At 38.6% G+C, this 18,262-nt stretch overlaps 1 protein-coding gene across 1 annotated transcript in view; it reads left to right on the top strand.

Moving 5' to 3' along the window:
* Positions 1-18,262, top strand: part of LOC139698900 (uncharacterized) — a 1,088,866-nt gene that overhangs the window by 936,972 nt on the left and 133,632 nt on the right. The window contains exon 4 of the mRNA XM_071597851.1: positions 5,201-5,493. Coding sequence (XP_071453952.1) covers positions 5,201-5,493 — 293 coding nt within the window. The remainder of the gene's footprint in view (positions 1-5,200; positions 5,494-18,262) is intronic.

Genomic DNA, 18,262 nt, shown 5'->3' with positions numbered 1-18,262 from the left:
CAAATACAAAGATATTTTGCAACAGTTGGTATCATATATAGTGTTGTATTAAGTGTTTTGGAGCACTTTATGTACACAAATTTTGCATTACGTGTCGTATTAAAAATTACCTTATTTGAAAACATCCAATTCATATTTATTGTCTTTTAAAAAAAATTCTTGAGGATTAACTTCTATAATTGGCCATCACATTATTGCCATTATAGTAAAGCCATAATATATTAAAAAACGGTGCACGTATTATTGAGATAAACAGGCTTGAGAGAAATGAATAAGAAGCCGATAATACCCAGTGATACCCAGAAAGAATAACACTTCTCATAGATTGGAGCCGAGTTTTGTTATAGTGCAGTGAATCTTGAATAACGTTGGCCAGCTACATTTACTGGTGTAACAGAATTAATCGCCAGGCACCGAGGAGCAGAAAAACGTGCAGATATCGAGAATGTGTACCATCCGTGTACGCTTGCCGCAAAAAAGGATGCCTTCTATCAAAACGACGCCCTCGTAAGTGCTTCGCGTGCCATCGTAGAAGCAACGTGTGTTTTTTCTTATCCCAAACTCCACTAAAAGTCCCGAAATAAAAGGATATAGATTTATTAGTATATCTCCCATTTTTATTAGTATATCTCCCTTATTTTATTAGTATATCTCCCATTGAAACTAGTTTAAAAATCGGATGACACGGACATTTTGTCAAAACATCCTCTAAGAATTGTTAACTTTTTTCATAAACGGTGGTCGTCATTTTGATGATGGTTTTCTTGGCCACTTGACTTTCCCCCTTTCCAACTACATTCTGCATGTCTTCCTCACTTCTTGCATTGGCATCTCCCACTACCTGTTTTAAATATTTCATTGCGCCGATTTCTTCTTCGTTGTTTCCATCATCCTTTTCATCATTGGTAATATCCAGGACGTTTTTAACATAATAAGGGTTCGTTCATTAAGACTGTTTCTCATTGTATCTTGACGTTATTTTCAAAAGATTTCAACCATCCCCTTTCTGTAAGCTTTTCATGGTGATTCTCTCAGATCATTTTTAATTTTAATGGAATTCCCATCGCTCCAAACGCTCCCATCTCTACTTCACCTTTTTCCGTAAATATCACTTCCACTTATGAATTTTTTCCAAACATGTTCTAGTGGAGAATTTTCATTCTTTCAACCTTATTTTATTAGTTGTTTGTAGTTTTTATTTTGGGGATCTGTCTTTTTTGCTTGGTGCTATCCCCTTTATTTTTATCATTTCTTTCATAAGGCATAAGGCGAATGGAAGAAAATATTTCACTTTTTCCGCTTTTGCAATCTTAATTTCGAATCACTATTTCATTTATCCAAGGGAAGGAACAGGATAGGGATGTTGGACGGGATGAAGGGAGGAAGAAAGTACTCAGGACTAAAGAGGGACCTGATGTAGAGTAGGATGTTGTGTTTTGCTAGGGGCCACAAATTATTTAATTAGTAATTACGTCCATCCGAAAACCTACCTTAACCGGCAGATTACCTAATAATAGTAATTTCAATTATCCAATAAAACATTTATTTAGTCCCTTTTAAGTTAATTTTCTCATCATATTTTCCATAGATTTCATTTCATCAGAGATACCTTCCCTGGCAGCATTGCCTACCGGAAAGCATGAACGGTTTTTATGACTTGTACATGGATTAGCCAATATATATTTATTTTTCTTTCCTTTGTTAAATCAAGGATGAAAAGCTAATTGTTGTAAGTGATCTTTATAAGCGCAGGTATCGCATTTGTTTTAGCATTCTGTTATTCGGCCAGTTGGAAACAGTTATTCAACAGTCGTCTGTCTCCTCTGTATCCTCCAGGACCGTCAGCATACCATTCAAATCCAACTCGACGAGGGAATCCAGTTTTCCTAAGCCGACGAGGCCAATAAGAATGTGTTGGTCCTTTTGCACACTGTTCTTAATGAAAGCATCCGGAGTTAGAATTGTTTTCCTCAGTTGCTTGTTTTTCATGAACCTTAATTGATCTTCAGCAAAGAATTATTCTGCCTTTCGATTTATCCTTCATTAAATTGTTCTCGAAACACTTTAGACAACTGCGGAGAGATACTTATTTTTATTCTCTATGTGCGCTATAATTATTGCTTCTTCGAAGTACAAAATACTTCCAATACCCCGCCATCTAAAGCAGAAAATATGTGGAAACGTTTTGTCACAAATGAAACTCTCATGTGTATTCCGTTTGCAATAGAAAGACGAGGAATGTGGACCACCTCCTTCCTTTGTGAATCGAAATGCTTTCGCCCTGTTTCGATTTTCCATCCCTGCCGTTGACCTCTTTATGTCATCATTTTTCTTTGCTTTCAAGACTCCCATTATGTACACGTTTTATAGTTTTCACACGGAGTCTACCTCCGTAGAGTCTTTTCGCAGCGTGCTCCTTTCGAAGTTGCTTTCAGCATGCTTTCTTGCATTTAAATTATGCCAACATGTGCATCCAATCTCCTTCTTTCCCTGTTCCCTTCAATGCATTTGGCCGTACTTCTGGTACCTCAAGCAAATAGTGAAGCAGGTACTGATTAGTTTAAAAAATAAACACATCATACGGATTACTCTTATAATTATTTTGTGTAACATCAAAAGATATTTCTCTTAATTAAAATTGATTATCATATCTCATCTTAGTTTACCCTCACATTCAAATATTATGGCAGGCATTTCAAAAGTTTGCATTCAAATTAGACTTGGAATTCTGAGTAAAAACGTGATCAGCAATGATTTCTGCTCTGTTCGTAAGCTGTGCATTTCGAGTTTTGTGATTCTAAAACGAAAAATGCTACCTAAATATAAATAGCAGCTCAATTCAAGAGGTTAAAATGATATCATTCTGTAGACTTTGGCACTTTTTATTCAAATTTTTGAAAAGGTCATTCGTTCACACTGGTGCATTCCTCATCTCTGCTTCATGTAGCTGCAAGTATGTAAATGTATGACCCAAAATACGTTTATAATTGGCATTCGGTGTCAATATTAGAAGATGAATGTCAGATGAAAATTTCAGATGAAAATTTCAGATGAAAATTAATTCTCCCATATCTTTGAATGTCAATAAACAGTATTTCAATTTAATTGAAAAGTTCTGTGGTAAATAAACCAGCAACATTTTGCGGAAAAGGGAAATTAGATGTGTTTTAATTTTTCTAGAAATATTAAGTTTTCCACCTCAATGAATGCACTAGTCCAATGGTATGCTACGAAAAAAAATATGCCAAAATGTTGAAATGCACAAATGAACCGCTTTCCAGTATGCAGATAGTGAAGACGAAGTTCCGGAAAATTATTTGAGGCGTTGCCTCTCGCACACTGTTAACATGCTCCAAGTAATAGAACTAGAAAAATAATTTCAGTTAACACGGCCTTTATTCAGAATCTCTTACAGATAATCAATTGCGATGCTACATTTTCATAAGTCATCATGACCATCCAACGATTAATTTACCCAATTATCTTTGGTACCAGAATCGATGATTGGGGTAGTTACATGATAATCCGTTTCTCAATTATTTTCCTCTTGCTACAAGCTTGGAAACAATTTAAAGTTCACACATTCCAGCTCAAATGTTCAACTAAGCTAAACACTCAGATGACTCGTTACTTTGGAAAAGGGTTTCATGATTGATGGTAGCATTAACTGAATGATGGATGCCTCTCTTGATTGAATTGGCCGATGGGCCAGAATTGACGCGTTCTCGGAGTTTTTCAAAACATCCACGTTTTCCCTTTCCATTGATAGCTTCTCAAGTAATCATACGTCAATTTCATTCTGTGGCGTGATTGGTCCCAAGGAAAATGAACACATACATGATTTTGCAAATATATTCAACTTGATGGGAACATGTTTTTGTAGGTTCCGTTCAAAGGATCAGTGGGTTTCGACGTTCACTAATTATAGTGTTTAATTGATGAAAAACTCTAAAACTTCATTTTACGTCAAAAATAAAAATCTAAGTTAACTTTTATGCTACATATGTTTTACCTCAGGATATTTTTAGTCTATGACAAATCGTGATAATTGTTCATTGAATCAGGAAAGATTCAAGAGAGATAAAGTAACACATACACGTAGATTAGCCAAATGATAAAACATTTAAGCCAGCCAGTTTAGACCTAGAAAGATAAAATGACTTAGAAGGAGATAGCTTAGGTCGAGGCTTCCTCGACGGTGAGATATGAATGGCATCAAGAGAAAGACTCGATTAAATACCCTTTACCATACCATTACCCTCACTCACGACCTCTCCCGGGTATAGCAGTTACGGGTATTATGAGGACAAGATAACAATTATGATTTGTTAGACTAGTATTTAAGAAATGTGATTAAAAGGTTAAAGAAAAATTTAATCTTTCGCTGGTTAGGCCTCATTGAGAATATGCTGCTAGTATATGGGATCCTCGAGAAGTTGGATTGATTGTCGAATTGGATTGCGTGCAGCGTAGAGGAGCTAGATTTGTAAATGCTGCTATGACAAGCTTAGTAGCCGGTCAAAACTAATAGAGAATCTAGGTTGAGAATCACTCACAAAGCAAAGACTGTATTACAGATTGTATCTCTTGCATAAATTGGAAGGCTGTCTCTTTAGCAATGATGTTGAAAATGTGTTATTAGCCCCATCATACTGTGGATCAGGTCAAAAACATTCGAGAGGTGATGTACAGAACAAATAGAGTTACGATGGCATTTTTACTACGAAAGATATGGAATGAGAAAAAAATAACGTTTGCCCGACCGCGCTAGGAGCAAGGTGTTTTACGTCAAGGGTAGTCTGTTGTGTAATCATCCCCTACCACACATACTAGCGGTGGCTTGCAGGGTACTATGTAGAAAAAATGAAATCAAATAAGAACGTGGGGGTAGAAAAATTTCCATGGAACTACGTAAGGATTTTGGAAACCGTAACAGGAAGATTTTTAATGGACTAATTCGAAGAATTTATGAGAAAGTAATTTGGCCAAAACCACAAAAATTGTATACATTCTAAAGCACTATCATCTCGAAGATATTTGCAGATCACAATCCTTTCAGATTAGCATATCTTAATGGTTCGCCAGTTTTGTCACTGTCATCCTTGTTGTAATATGTTTCTCAAGTAATTTTTATGGTTTACCCGACGACATGGTTGTGAGGCTCACCTGTGTGATTTCACTTCCCTTCCTCCGCACAAAGACTCTTCGAGATTACCGACGACTACGACATGGAGGACGGCTCCGCAACGGGGGACGGAGGAGGAGAGGGCCGCAACGTCGAGGCCCGCACTCGGAACGTGGTGGTCGACCTGGAGGCCGTGGGTGGCAGGACATCCGTGGAGACGACGTGGAGGCCGGAGGCCGGCGTGTTCGACATTCGAGCTTCCGAGACACTCCCCGAAAGGACGCTGAGGTCTCCCACGGTCTACCGCTGCGAGCTTACCATCCCGGAGGCGCAGTACTCCGTGAAGAAACAGATCATATACGACCCCGGTGAGTAGTTGCTTTATTTCAACCACCATTGTTGCTTTATTCCAACACCAGTAGTTGCTTTATTTTTCCACCGATTCCGATCTAGAAATCGTGAATATTTGGCTGCAAAATACGATGCACAAATCTGTCACGTGGAATACTCTATAATTAAGCTGCGGCATCGCTTCTGGAAAGACATATTTCCGGTAAGATCTCAGATTTGAGGCCGAAGGCAGGTGTTTCTACACTGGAATTCTGCACTATAAGTCTGTTTAAGGTCTCTAATGCAATGTGTGCCCTGAGTGCCGGAATCTAATTGATCGAAACGACCGCCCTCTCGATCTATAGAACATGAAATATGAGATATAACTGAGGTGGATTCTTTGTGAAATCCTATTGTAATGCACAAGGAAGATCAAATGACTTTGCGTTTCCACATAATTGAATTTTTTACTGCCAACTAGTTTTGCTACACTGCAGTAGCATGTGGACCCAGTCCAGATGATGTTTCGGTATAGCGAAACTATTCGACAGTAGAAAATCAATTCAGCCGAAACGCAAAATCATTTGATCCTTCCTTATGTATCGCATACAAAATGCTAAATACATACATGTGTAATTACGTAAGCATACAACTCTCCAGCGACCTAAACCTTATGATTAACTGAGTAATGTATCAAAATTATTACAGGAGCTAGGCTGGGAATAACTCATGGAGCGCAGGTTAAATTACAGATTATATTATTTGAATACATTGAAAGAATGTCCCTTTAGCAATGATGTTGAAAATATTTTATTAGCCCATTCTACTACGGTAGGCGAGATCACGTCAAAAACATTTGAGGGATCAAGTGCGGAACAGATACGTGCATATTTAAGATTTCATTTTTCCCACGAATGATAAGGAATCAGATTACCGCTGTTCGGGGAAAAATAACGGGTCAAAATTAGTCTGGTGTGTGTTCACCCCCGGCTACACACCCTAGCGGTGGCTCTCAGGGAACCGATAAATGCTAAACTGTTCATAATTGTTTGTGTGTGGTTATGTATTCATTTATTTATATTTATATCTTTAAGGATGCTTGATGCCATTGATTATACCTGAGAAATCCTGCCAAGTATTTCTAAATGAAATTACAATAAAGATTTGGTGCTATCTAGGCGTATCTCCCGAATAAATTCCTTTTGGGTTTTTCTATGGAGAAAGTTTTCCATCTTCACCTACGTTCGTATCAATGACCAACTCGTCTTCGGGGATTCAGAATACCGTCTCGCATCAAAGGCAAGGTCACGATTGGCTAATCTAGAAGTTCTTTGAGATCCGCCTTCACAAGAAACGTTTCAAGTAGGATCCAGAGGTTTACTTGAGTAACAACTGGAAACCTATTCTTATATGTAAGCATGAATCCAGGAAAAACGGTGTCGGATCTTAAGACGCCAATATGAAAGTTGGCTTACGCACCGATCAGGAGACGACTAGTTCCGAAAGAATCAGATAGATATCGGAAAATAATGGCGAGGGGAAATTCAGAGCACGATGAGTGAGTAGGTCATCAAAATGTCGATAGAGATGGAGAGCCTGATTTGCTGAAAGACTCGGGGGAAATTTACTCCCAATTACAAATATATTTTGCCTTTTATTAGCATATTAATTATACCATCAGCAAGGCCTCCAAGCATGACCCTGAATATAGTACGCTTTCCAGTGTGAATTCTTAAACTCATCGAGCATTCCATAACACGTGAATTATTCAATTAAAAATCTATGTTAATTTTTAGGAATCTTTTCAATTTATTTCATTATTCAACGATTCGAAGACTAATAATTGAGCCTTCCAAATATTTTGATATCCTTGCATCAAAGGACTCCAAAAACGTATCTCAGGATACGGATCATCTATAGATGAAGAAAATTTACATAGTTGCCAATGAAAGAAATAAAAAACGTAAATTTAAATGATTCTGTGATTTAAATTTCAAATTCAAATTTTAGTTTATTCTTAAAGGCCTAATTCTTATCTCGATAAATTTAGTGGCCCTCAGCGTAATGGATTTTCATTTAATTTAGCTCTAACCAAAGCTCTTCCTTTTGGGGAAAATATTGAATTGTAAGAATAAAATACTATGAAAGACGTATTATTCCTCCCATTTTTCAAAATAACTCTCATGCAAAGGTGATATATATAACCTATGTTTAATAGAGCTGAACGAAGGGTCCCAGTAAACTAATCTCCGAAGTGATGGACGTAGTCAATCAATGAAGGATGCCAAAGGCAATTCTTGACTCCATCCTAGACATATATTAAGTTAAGAAATATTTTTAATAAAATTTCCATGTAGGCTTCCGCGGAGATTATTAATGTAGGAAGTGGTTCTTTCGGGTTTTCTTCCGCGTGTATCCATTTTTCGGACGATATTTCGCCAACGTTCCAGTTGGCTTCCTCAGGTCCACTGAAGTGCCGATGCAGGTTTTGGTCCAATATATATACCCTCCGTTTGGCGCTTATTTTTAGGAGGTGTGCTCTGATTCGTTGAAATCCTTGAGGACACGTTTCCACGCGCTGGCGAGGGGGTAGCCGTCCTCGCGGTTGAAATTTCTGGGCGTTTTTGCAATTTCAATTGCCTCTCTGATGATCCTTGGGTAGTAGCGGCCTTCTTTATTCAATAAAGTGGCGTTGTCAAACTCAATGTTATGTGTCGGTCCACTCCAATGATGTTCAGCCACCGCTGACTGCTGGAACTGTCTATATTTTGTCCATCCTATTTATCTGTCTATGCCAAGAACACAGAAGGGCCGTAAAAAAAAAAATAGACAGTTCCAGCAGTCAGCGGTGGCTGAACATCATTGGAGTGGACCGACACATAATATTGAGTTTGACAACGCCACTTTATTGAATAAAGAAGGCCGCTACTACCCAAGGATCATCAGAGAGGCAATTGAAATTGCAAAAACGCCCAGAAATTACAACCGCGAGGACGGCTACCCCCTCGCCAGCGCGTGGAAACGTGTCCTCAAGGATTTCAACGAATCAGAGCACACCTCCTAAAAATAAGCGCCAAATGGAGGGTATATATATTGGACCAAAACCTGCATCGGCACTTCAGTGGACCTGAGGAAGCCAACTGGAACGTTGGCGAAATATCGTCCGAAAAATGGATACACGCGGAAGAAAACCCGAAAGAACCACTTCCTACATTTTAATAAAATGTTAAATAACTCATTTTTGGATTAATTTTTAGAGTGCACCTATTAATAGGCGAGCGTATCCTCGCATCGATAGAAATACGAAGGATTAGACAGCTGGGACGCGAGTACGTGGTTTTGCGCCATTTAAGCGGCTAATATAATTATTTGAGTTTTACGAATTTTGGTGGAATTTTTGTGTGTTAATTACTTTTAAAAATAAATTTAAGCTTGTTCGAAGATTTTATTTGCTTGCCGTTCATTGTGGTTCTAAATGGTTGGTTGGGTTAACAGATTCTGTTGACGTGGCGATTTTCCAAAATTATTTTACATGTTCCAAAAGAGCTTATTGTTCTCTTTTCTATTTGTTGTCTAAAAGTGCTGATTTGTAAAATATTATGAACAGTTAATCCCCATGTAGTCCGATGAAATAAATTATCCATGCGAATTCAAATCTTTTGTTACAAAGATTAAATTGTCAAAGATTTAAGCTGCTTGCTACAGTTTCGTCTTTTAGTTTACATATGTGATTATTTATTTTCACAAATATTTTCAAATATTAAAAAAACACATTATCCGCGTATTTTCGAAAAATGTTCAGCGTATATAACTACAAAAACCCGGGAGTTGCCGAGACCTTTTCTTCCGCCTGGCTACTTTTAATGCCAGGGAGAAAGAAAATATTTTGATTTTTGCTATACGAGTTATTCGTGAAAAACACGGTGGCATCGAATCAGAGAGATTTTTGTTGCTTCCTTAACTTCTGCGTCTGACATTCTAGAGTCTTTCCCCATCCCCGTCCAGTGTAGTCCCAATTCCCAAGTCCACGCTGGAGGCTGATGTCAGAACTGCGTGGACTTGGACTGGAATCATTTTATTTTTCCATTTACACGCACATATTTAGTCCCACTCGTTTATTGGATTTCGTTCCCCGTGTGGATTTTCTTCCATGAATATATTAATAACAATATCGCCGGTTAGACCACCCTCGGTGCCTTTTTTAAATACCATATGAATTCGTATGTGTTTTCCTCGAAGACACGCTTTTCTAGATTTTACAAACCCAATTCTAATTTGACGTTTACTAATGTACACGATTATGCTTAGAACTTCAAATGTTTCAAATAAATTTTATCTTCCTACATTACTTTTGAAAAACAAAATGTTTTATTTCAAGGCGCTCTCTTTACTACCATTCCCAATGCGGTAGTAAATGCAGTGGTGTTTTTAATCCGGACGCTAGTTCGGAGGATAATTTAGGCTATTGTGCCTGTGGCATGAAAACTGAATCCCATATATCGTAAATGGTAAGCAACGTTGCTTGAGATAAATCACCATTTGATCGTATTTTTGCTATCACATTGGAGGAATATTCAGGTTTGTAATGCAGAAGCTTGGCTTCATTAAACAGATCGTATGAAAATGAATTACATGTGCCATTCGATATTGGGTTACAGGAACGTAATTTGATGTTTGGATCAAGTTCTTCGGATATGCATCTCTGGAAGTGATAATTAAAGTATGCGATGAAAATTATCAAAGCAATATCTCACTTAAGCTGTAAAAAATTGTTACATGATAAAATGAGGTGTGTCGTTGGGTGATCTGAAACATCAAAAAAGGACGCACGCAATATAGATAGATAACATAAACGAAATAATATAGGACATATTGACTTGAGCATTAATAGATTTCAAACCCCCTTCTTCCCTCGCACAATTTGTGAATGATAAAATCAAAGTTAAGCATTCCAACAAATATTATCAAATAATTTCACTGTCATCGTTCTTTCTTTTGATAAAGCACATGCTACATTTTCCCACAGTTGCATAAGAATGACTAGGACACCATAATTCCTAAACCCGTTCACATTCATTGAAGCTTGAAATGCATGATGGACGTTTTTGTAGATGAGTTTTGCACGACTTGTCAACTCCCTGCAATAGTTTTCATGAACCATGCAAAGTCAAACTCTACACCGTAGACTATCTAAGATATGCAACGACTTAAAAAAACTCACACTTCAAAGACCTTCGATCATTGGGAACTCTTCCTTACGAGTCACGATCTTCAAAACGGTCTTCATTCCCGGCCCCATCGATGCAATGCGGGCGCCTACATTTTCAGCTGTGGGGGCCTCTCTACCGAAGGGTCCTGCGAATCGGCGTTTCGGCAATCTTTTAGGATAACCCCTTTCACCCGCTCACCCATCCCGAACCCCTCTCTCTCTCTCTCTTGCCCCCCACCCCTTCACCCCAAACGACATTTCATAAATTTCCCCCACGAAGCACCACCGCCCGAGCAGCCGTGGACTCCACCATCTCCCTTCTCCCTCCCTGCCCCTCCTCCAACCCCATCGCCGTAAATATAACTCTTCCCCTTTTCAATGTTATGCATTTCCGCCGACTCCGAATCCCCACCCTCCCAATATCATTCACTCTCCTCCGTCCGCCTCCTTAACGTTCATGGGTCCGAACATTACACGACTCCTCCCTTAACCTATCACATAAACGTCCTCCATTTTCGCCCTGTTCCTTTCCGCGCCATTGGGAAGCTCGTTTCCGATGGCCGAAGGGAAGGTCGAAAACATTTGTTGGGCGTCCGGGGGAAAAAGATATAAAGTAATAAGTAGTGTTCTCCTCACGCTCAAACCTCGTGTACTACTTTTATTTCAGACGTCAGGGATGGAACCCTCACTCACCCACCATCCGTCATTACCGCTTCCTTCCTTATCGGACCTCTTCGTTCCATCGCCTCTGGAGTTGTTTTCCACTTTCTTGCTCTCTCAACGCCGACCTTTTGCGTTCTCACTCATTTCTTTCCTTCGCCCGAGTATATCAACACCTTAGCAGCGTGATTTCCTTTAATGTAAGTAAATTCATCTCGTAGTTTTGTGAAATGGCTTGGCAATAGAGGAGATCAATAACTCCAAAACCAGTCAACAACGCTCCATTATTCTCCATACGGGGAAGTTACAATGAGTGAGGAGAGAATGGAAAATACTACTCGATTACACAACAGATGATCGCACTCCAATATTTCTGCGATGTTTTCCATTCATGGTCATCGAGGAAGGAGTTCTCGAAGCAAGCTACGCATTGTTTTTATGGCGCGTGAAATAATATCGATTTGGAATGACGCAGTGTTGTAGCGAAACGGATTTCACCAGACCTACCCCGAATATAGTAAGTACAGATGCGCGAATACTGAAATGGAATGCAAACGTGGTCGCTTTCCAAACGGCTGAGCCGGCTAGGGGATGTAGTTGGGGGCCATTTTGTATTCCCATTTTTAAGACTCGATTCTATCTTTTGACGTTTAAAAGATAAATTTAAGGGTGTAAAATATGAATGCATGGTCATCACAACATATTCTGTTATTACTTATCTAATGTGTCTACATATCCGCATTAAATATTTCTTGATCTCCTGAGTCTGCTTCTGCTGAGCAATGCATACCGATATATTTACTATTTCTCAGATGACACGTCTGTTCGTGAGAGTCGTGTTTTGCGTCATTCAGAAGGGGCCTTCATCTCCAAAGTTTTGGAATTCGATTAATCAATTTGCATCCAGCTGCTATCACTTACTCTGATCTAAGTAATCTAATTAGCTGTCATCTCTATTTTTAGAACATAAAAAAGCACACATTTATGACTTGGTTTAGGGGTAAACATTTTAAAAATATAATGAAATTTTACGAGTTTTGGTACATACGAAAAGAGTATCCATTTCTCGCCTAGGTATGTTTATTTTGTTTTTCAATATTCAATAAAGGATATCTCTTTGTCCATTTACCAAGAAATTACAGTTTTAGAAAAACTTCAATTTTGGAAACATGATCATGGTTTTATGATATATTTACACTCAATCTTAAATAATTATGTAGAAGACTGATTTCTTTATGATGGCCAAGATAAATATTAAAATACATTTTCAAATAAATTTATGGAGAAAGATTCAAAATTTCAACTTGCGTAGAGTCTCTCAATGTGGGCATATGCAACGTCTGCCAGGATTTTCTCGTGGAGAATGCATTCCTCCACAGGGCTTATTTGCATTCCCTCCCTCAGGCTAAACAGAGAACATCAAACTCGACCGCCCGGCTGAAGCAATCCCGCCATTACCATTGTGCATGTGGTGCTCACGTTTGGCAAGGAAACGTCATGCGACAGCAGCCACTCATCTATCGACTTGCAAATTTGCTCAAAGGCGAACGTATTTTCCTTTGCGAGATTTTTATATTTATCCATAAGGCCAATCATGTTAACATTACGTTTGACGCCGGTTAATTCTTAGAATATGATGAAAGAAGAGCGAGTGATATGATCATGCTAAGAGCCAGTAAAGTGAAATTTGGAAAGATGGTACAACCATCTTTTTCACCGACTCATAATGGAACTATGGGTTAAAGCCGGGGAATGATGAAAGGGAACTAGTGAAGGCTTAAGGAGCGGGAATAATGTGGAGTGTATGTAAGTTTAAAATTTCAGTTTCGGGTGAAAGATATAAATAACATAATGCACGACACATCCATTGTAATATAGAATGTGAAGAGTGGCGGGTGTGTGGGATCGAGAGATAACAATTGAAGCATACATGTATTAGCAGGGGCAATGTTATTAATTTAGAAGAATGCCTGTTTCGGAACCGAGAAAGAGGCCGAAGAAAAAAAAGGCGATGATTGATGGTTGTAATGTTTAGAGGGTCGGTACAATAACCAATTAACATCGTAGGTAGGGTGTCGTGCACTCCTTTAGGATGAAAAATTTAAACCCCGCTTCTTGAATGAAAGAGGAATCTAAAAAAAACTAATATGTATAGAAAATTTAAAAACTCTAATCACTTTTCGAATTGAGATATTTTATAATACGAGCTCACACGGTAATTTTATTTGTTTTACCAAAAAATCTAAATTGCTTATATTTATGTTTTTTAATGGAAAATAAGTAGGGATGCTCCCTAGTTAGAAGCATCCCCCTCATCACGGGGTCTTGAACCCTTTGGTTGTGCTGTTGGGACCAATCGAATGAAATATAAAAACCAGGTTAGAGTAGGGGGGGGTGTAGATGTTGCAAGGCAGATTAACGAATGTTGTTAGATTGTTAGGCAGATGAAAAATATATATCTTTTAGAAAGCTTTGACAAACCGCTTGCCTGTGACATAGGATTGTGTGTTTTTCGGGAGGATTATGAGTGTGCGCTTTGGGTAAACGTGAAGTTTGTCAGATGTATTGAATGTCATGTGCTAATACCAATACAAGCTGTGCATTCGCTGTGGCATTGGTTTAAGGTACTTCTACAAAGTTCCTTTGCTATCCCAGATTTAAATTACGCCCTTAAAACTGTTTGCAATCATTTCCATTGTCACATTTGTCGTCATAGAAAAAACGCTATTAAAATGTCTATATCGTGCTGCATAAGTTAACGTGGGTTTTAACTTCTTTACGTCACAGTGACCAATTACAGTATGTATTAATACCCTTATTCTAATTCTAAATTGGCTGTTTCACCATCTTGATAAACGGTTTACTTGATGGGAATGGCTAGGACAATACGTGCTTCGCTCTTTATCAGTTAATATGCATGATTCCTCACGTTATTTAAGTCTTCAGAAATTACTGAGTAATTCTTAGGTTTCCAATAAACCAATCTCCAAACTGGACTTGATCAATTAATGAATGTTAGCTGAGACGATTTAAGACGCCATCATGGACATATTAACTTAAGAAAGTTTTCTAAAATTTGAAATACGTACATGTTATAGGTAATGTACTCGCAATTCCTTTTTAGGAGTATTTTTAGGGCGTGCCCATTATTAGCCAAGTTTGCCCTCGCATTGATGACGATATGAAGGATATGGCAGCTGGGACACGAAAACGTGGCTTAGCGCCATTCAAGCGGTTAGAAATGTAATTATTTGAGTTTTACGAATTTTAATGAAGTTTTTGTCCATGGATTAGTTTAAAATTTCAGCTTGTCCGAAGATTTTATCTGCTTACTATTCATTATGGGTTTAAATAGTTAGTTGGCTTAAAATATTTTGGTCGCGTGGTGATTTTTCCGAATTATTTTAAATCAAATAAGCTTGTTGCTCTCATTTCTCTTGATTATACAAAATTGTTGATTTGTAGAATATTGCGAACAGCAAATCACTACGTAGTCCAATGAAATAAGTCATCCATGGGGATATAAAGTTTTCGTTACAAAGATAAAATCGTCAAACATTTAAGCTGTTAACTAAACTTCATCTTTTTTAATTTTTAAAAGTAGTTATTTTTTTGACAAATATGATCAAACGTAAAGCGCACATATTCCTCATGTTTTTGCATAATTTATAGCCACGAAAAAGCATTGAGTTTCTGAGGCCCATTCTTCCGGCTGGTCACCTTTCATGCCGGTGGGAAAGAAAATATGATAAATATTCTCTATGCGAATTTTTCGTGAAAAATCCGGTGGCGTCGAATCAGAAATATTTTCGATGCTTCCTTTACATCTGTGTCTGACATTCTAGAGTCTTTTCCGATCCAACTATGTGTAAGTTTAGGACTATTCAGGTGAAAAGGAAAGATCAGGGAAATTAATTTGAGTACAGCTCTTACAGGTCCTATATAGTCCCAAAACCTCGAAGGCTTAAGCCGTATTTTGTTATTAACGCAATAAATAGCGTAAAAATATTTCGCTCTACGGAGCCCAACACAAGTCGATATTTGTTGCTACAAAAAACCTTTGAGGCTGGACCGCTAAACCCATGGTTTTCGGCCGTGATACGTAGAAAATTCGAGCTTTAAATAACCGTAGCGCTCAAAAAAGCTACACCGTTCGCAAAACTTATATTTCATGAAATAAGAAGGACATATGTGGGCTATTGAGATGTGGGTAAGGAAAGGAATGGATGAAATTAGTCGGTCAAGTAAGATAAGTCGGGAAATGTGGTCGTGGTCGTATGCAAGGTAGAATAAGAGAGGTTATGCTTGGTAAATTCGGAGATATTAGGAAATGTGAGTGGAACGGGTGAGTAAGAGTCCATGTGATGTTGAAGACGGCCAAATCCTTGTAAATCGAGGTAAATGGGGAAAATAAATGAATTCTGAACAGAGTTATACGAGTGAGTCCAATTCGAAATGTGTTTTAGTTTTTTAGAAAACTAAAAGATATTATAAGATAGTTTAGAGCTTGTTCATTGTTTCTAGGATATTGATTGATTAACAAATACAGAGACCATCCAATAGATTCGGTATGTAATTCCGTGAACTTAAAATAGAAGTTTTCAAAAGAAATTTTTCCTCTGAATATCATTGCGGAACAAACCTATATATTATGCAAACATATTAATTCTGCCAGAAAATTTGCAAAAAAACAACCTCGAGCATTAATCGGCGTCATAAAACAGAAATTAATTCATTAAAAATCAAATATTTCGCAATTGTTTTTATCGCCAAAACAGACTAGTGATATTTTCAAAGTAAATTCTCTGAGTACTATTGTTCACGTATTTTCTTTGATTAAAGCAAATATTCATGTAGGTACTCTCTTTCATTAATGTTTCATAAATTTTTCTCTTGAAACGTGCCCACGTAGACATTATGGGTGTATGTGTATGCCATGGTCGCATGCACGGGCTGCATGCTACTGTTTGAGTTTGGGATCACGTCACCTTCCGAGGGTTCCGTCCGCGTAATGTAATCGTCCCGGCGCGGTTCAGATCCCACGCGGCATACGTGCGTGCTTGCACGGCGTCGTCCCGTTCCTGGCTGCAGGTATGTGCCCGCGTGTGCCCGTAATCGTGTGTTTTTGCGCGCACATGTGTGTGTGCGGGCATACGTGCTAGTTTCGCGAGTGCACACGGGGGACAAACATGCCCCCTCCGAGCGTTGTGTGCACCCAGTCGTGTGTGCGGGCGACTAGACGCGCCCGGCGCGATCGCCCAGGACGCTTCCCTTTCGCCCGAGCGAGTGATTTCACGGGCGCGGTAATAATCGCCGCGCCTATCTCCTTGCAAGGGTGATATGCGATGGAGGCCTTAATCCGCGGATGATCCACCTCCTCCCCCTCCGAAGGGGTCTCCCCCAACTCCAACGGAGGGATTATTGCCCTCGTCACTCAAGCAACCCGTGAGGATTTTGAATATTTCTGTTTCTTCGTCCATCTTCGAGTCACGCCTTGCAACACGCGGTATCTTCGTAAGGCAAGATGATACAGGTTACCCGAGTCATAGCGTACAACAGGTACTTTGAATTGTGGTTGAAGAGGGAAGCCTATTTAGGACGCTTTGATGGGAAGAAGAGAGAAACTAATTGGCAACATCCGGAGGCACAATTGCTTACTAAAGACCGTAATTGAATTAAGCAAAGAGGGGAACAATTAGAAAGGAATTTCTACGAAGAACTAAGGGAGGCAAGTAACAGAAGATGTCAGCCATAGGAAATACAAAAAAATGAAAGCTTTTTAAGTAAAATGATAATTTGGAGAACATAAGAACCCATCCTTGGATTGATACTCCTTAACGATGCAAATGGATCAGAGGAATCTTCATACCAAGACCAAACAAGTAGTCAGCCCGAATAAAGATTTGGTATGTTAAAAGATAGAGAGAGCTTAACGATCACGAGGAGTTCTACTACATAGCGTATAAGTTTACACATTTTGGGTTGGGGGAAGGGGAAGTTCCTTTCCCTTTGTCACCTGCGGCTTCCCGAAAGATCTAGCACCCGACAAGTGTTAAAATTTGCGTGAAGATTAAGTTGTTCAGGGGCATCACCCAGATTTGAACCCGAACCACTAGGGTCGTTAAATTAACACTCTTTCCAAGATGCTTTTTAAGGAATTTTTACAATATTTAGTATTCATTTATTTTCTACCATCAGTAAACGGTTCTTAGCAATAACTCATTACTTTAGCTGCAAAGTTTTTGGCATGATGCAGAAAAATCGAGCCATTTAGGAATTTGGCGGATACAATGACTTTGCCTGAATATATGAGTGATAATTTATTACCGATATATTTCCAATTTACTTTAGCTATCTAACTGTTAAGGAATACATTGAGTTTATCGAAAGCCCAATCTTATTGCAAACGTTCCGAGGTTAAATTCTTCAACGCCATTTGACACCAAGAACTGGTTCCGGGTCGAATTACCGTATAAATGGCTTGAAATCATTCAGGCGTACGATCAATGCAACAAGAATAATTATTTTTTCATTGTTTTTCCCCACATAAATATATTTTTGTGATACCAATTTTGAACGTACTTTCCCAGTTGATTATAGTCCGCAGAAACAGGAAAAAAATCAATCCGCACTAAAGTTATCTCAGGTTCCACACGCGGTGTCCTCATTAAGCGCATGTGTCCTTGGTATTTCTAATTATTATTCTGGATTACTTTTTTCATTAATAACTGATACTGATGTCCCTAAGTTTGCGTAACGGGGTTCATGACTCAATCACTAAGTATGTGGTTACAAGTTCAGTGATGGCACACTGTGCTGCAGAAAGTAAGCATATTTTTAACTGGTGATGGCAAAGAGAGATGGAAGATGATGCATGATCGAAACTATGTTCGCTTTTCTGCTCCAATCAATTCATCACGATAGCTAGCATTGCATAT

This window comes from Hetaerina americana, unplaced genomic scaffold (genome assembly GCF_022747635.1).
Source record: "Hetaerina americana unplaced genomic scaffold, ioHetAmer1.1.p SCAF_9, whole genome shotgun sequence".
NCBI classification, from domain to species: Eukaryota; Metazoa; Arthropoda; class Insecta; order Odonata; family Calopterygidae; genus Hetaerina; species Hetaerina americana.
The sequence above is the reverse complement of the archived record's forward strand: the minus strand, read 5'-3'. Positions and strand labels throughout refer to the sequence as shown.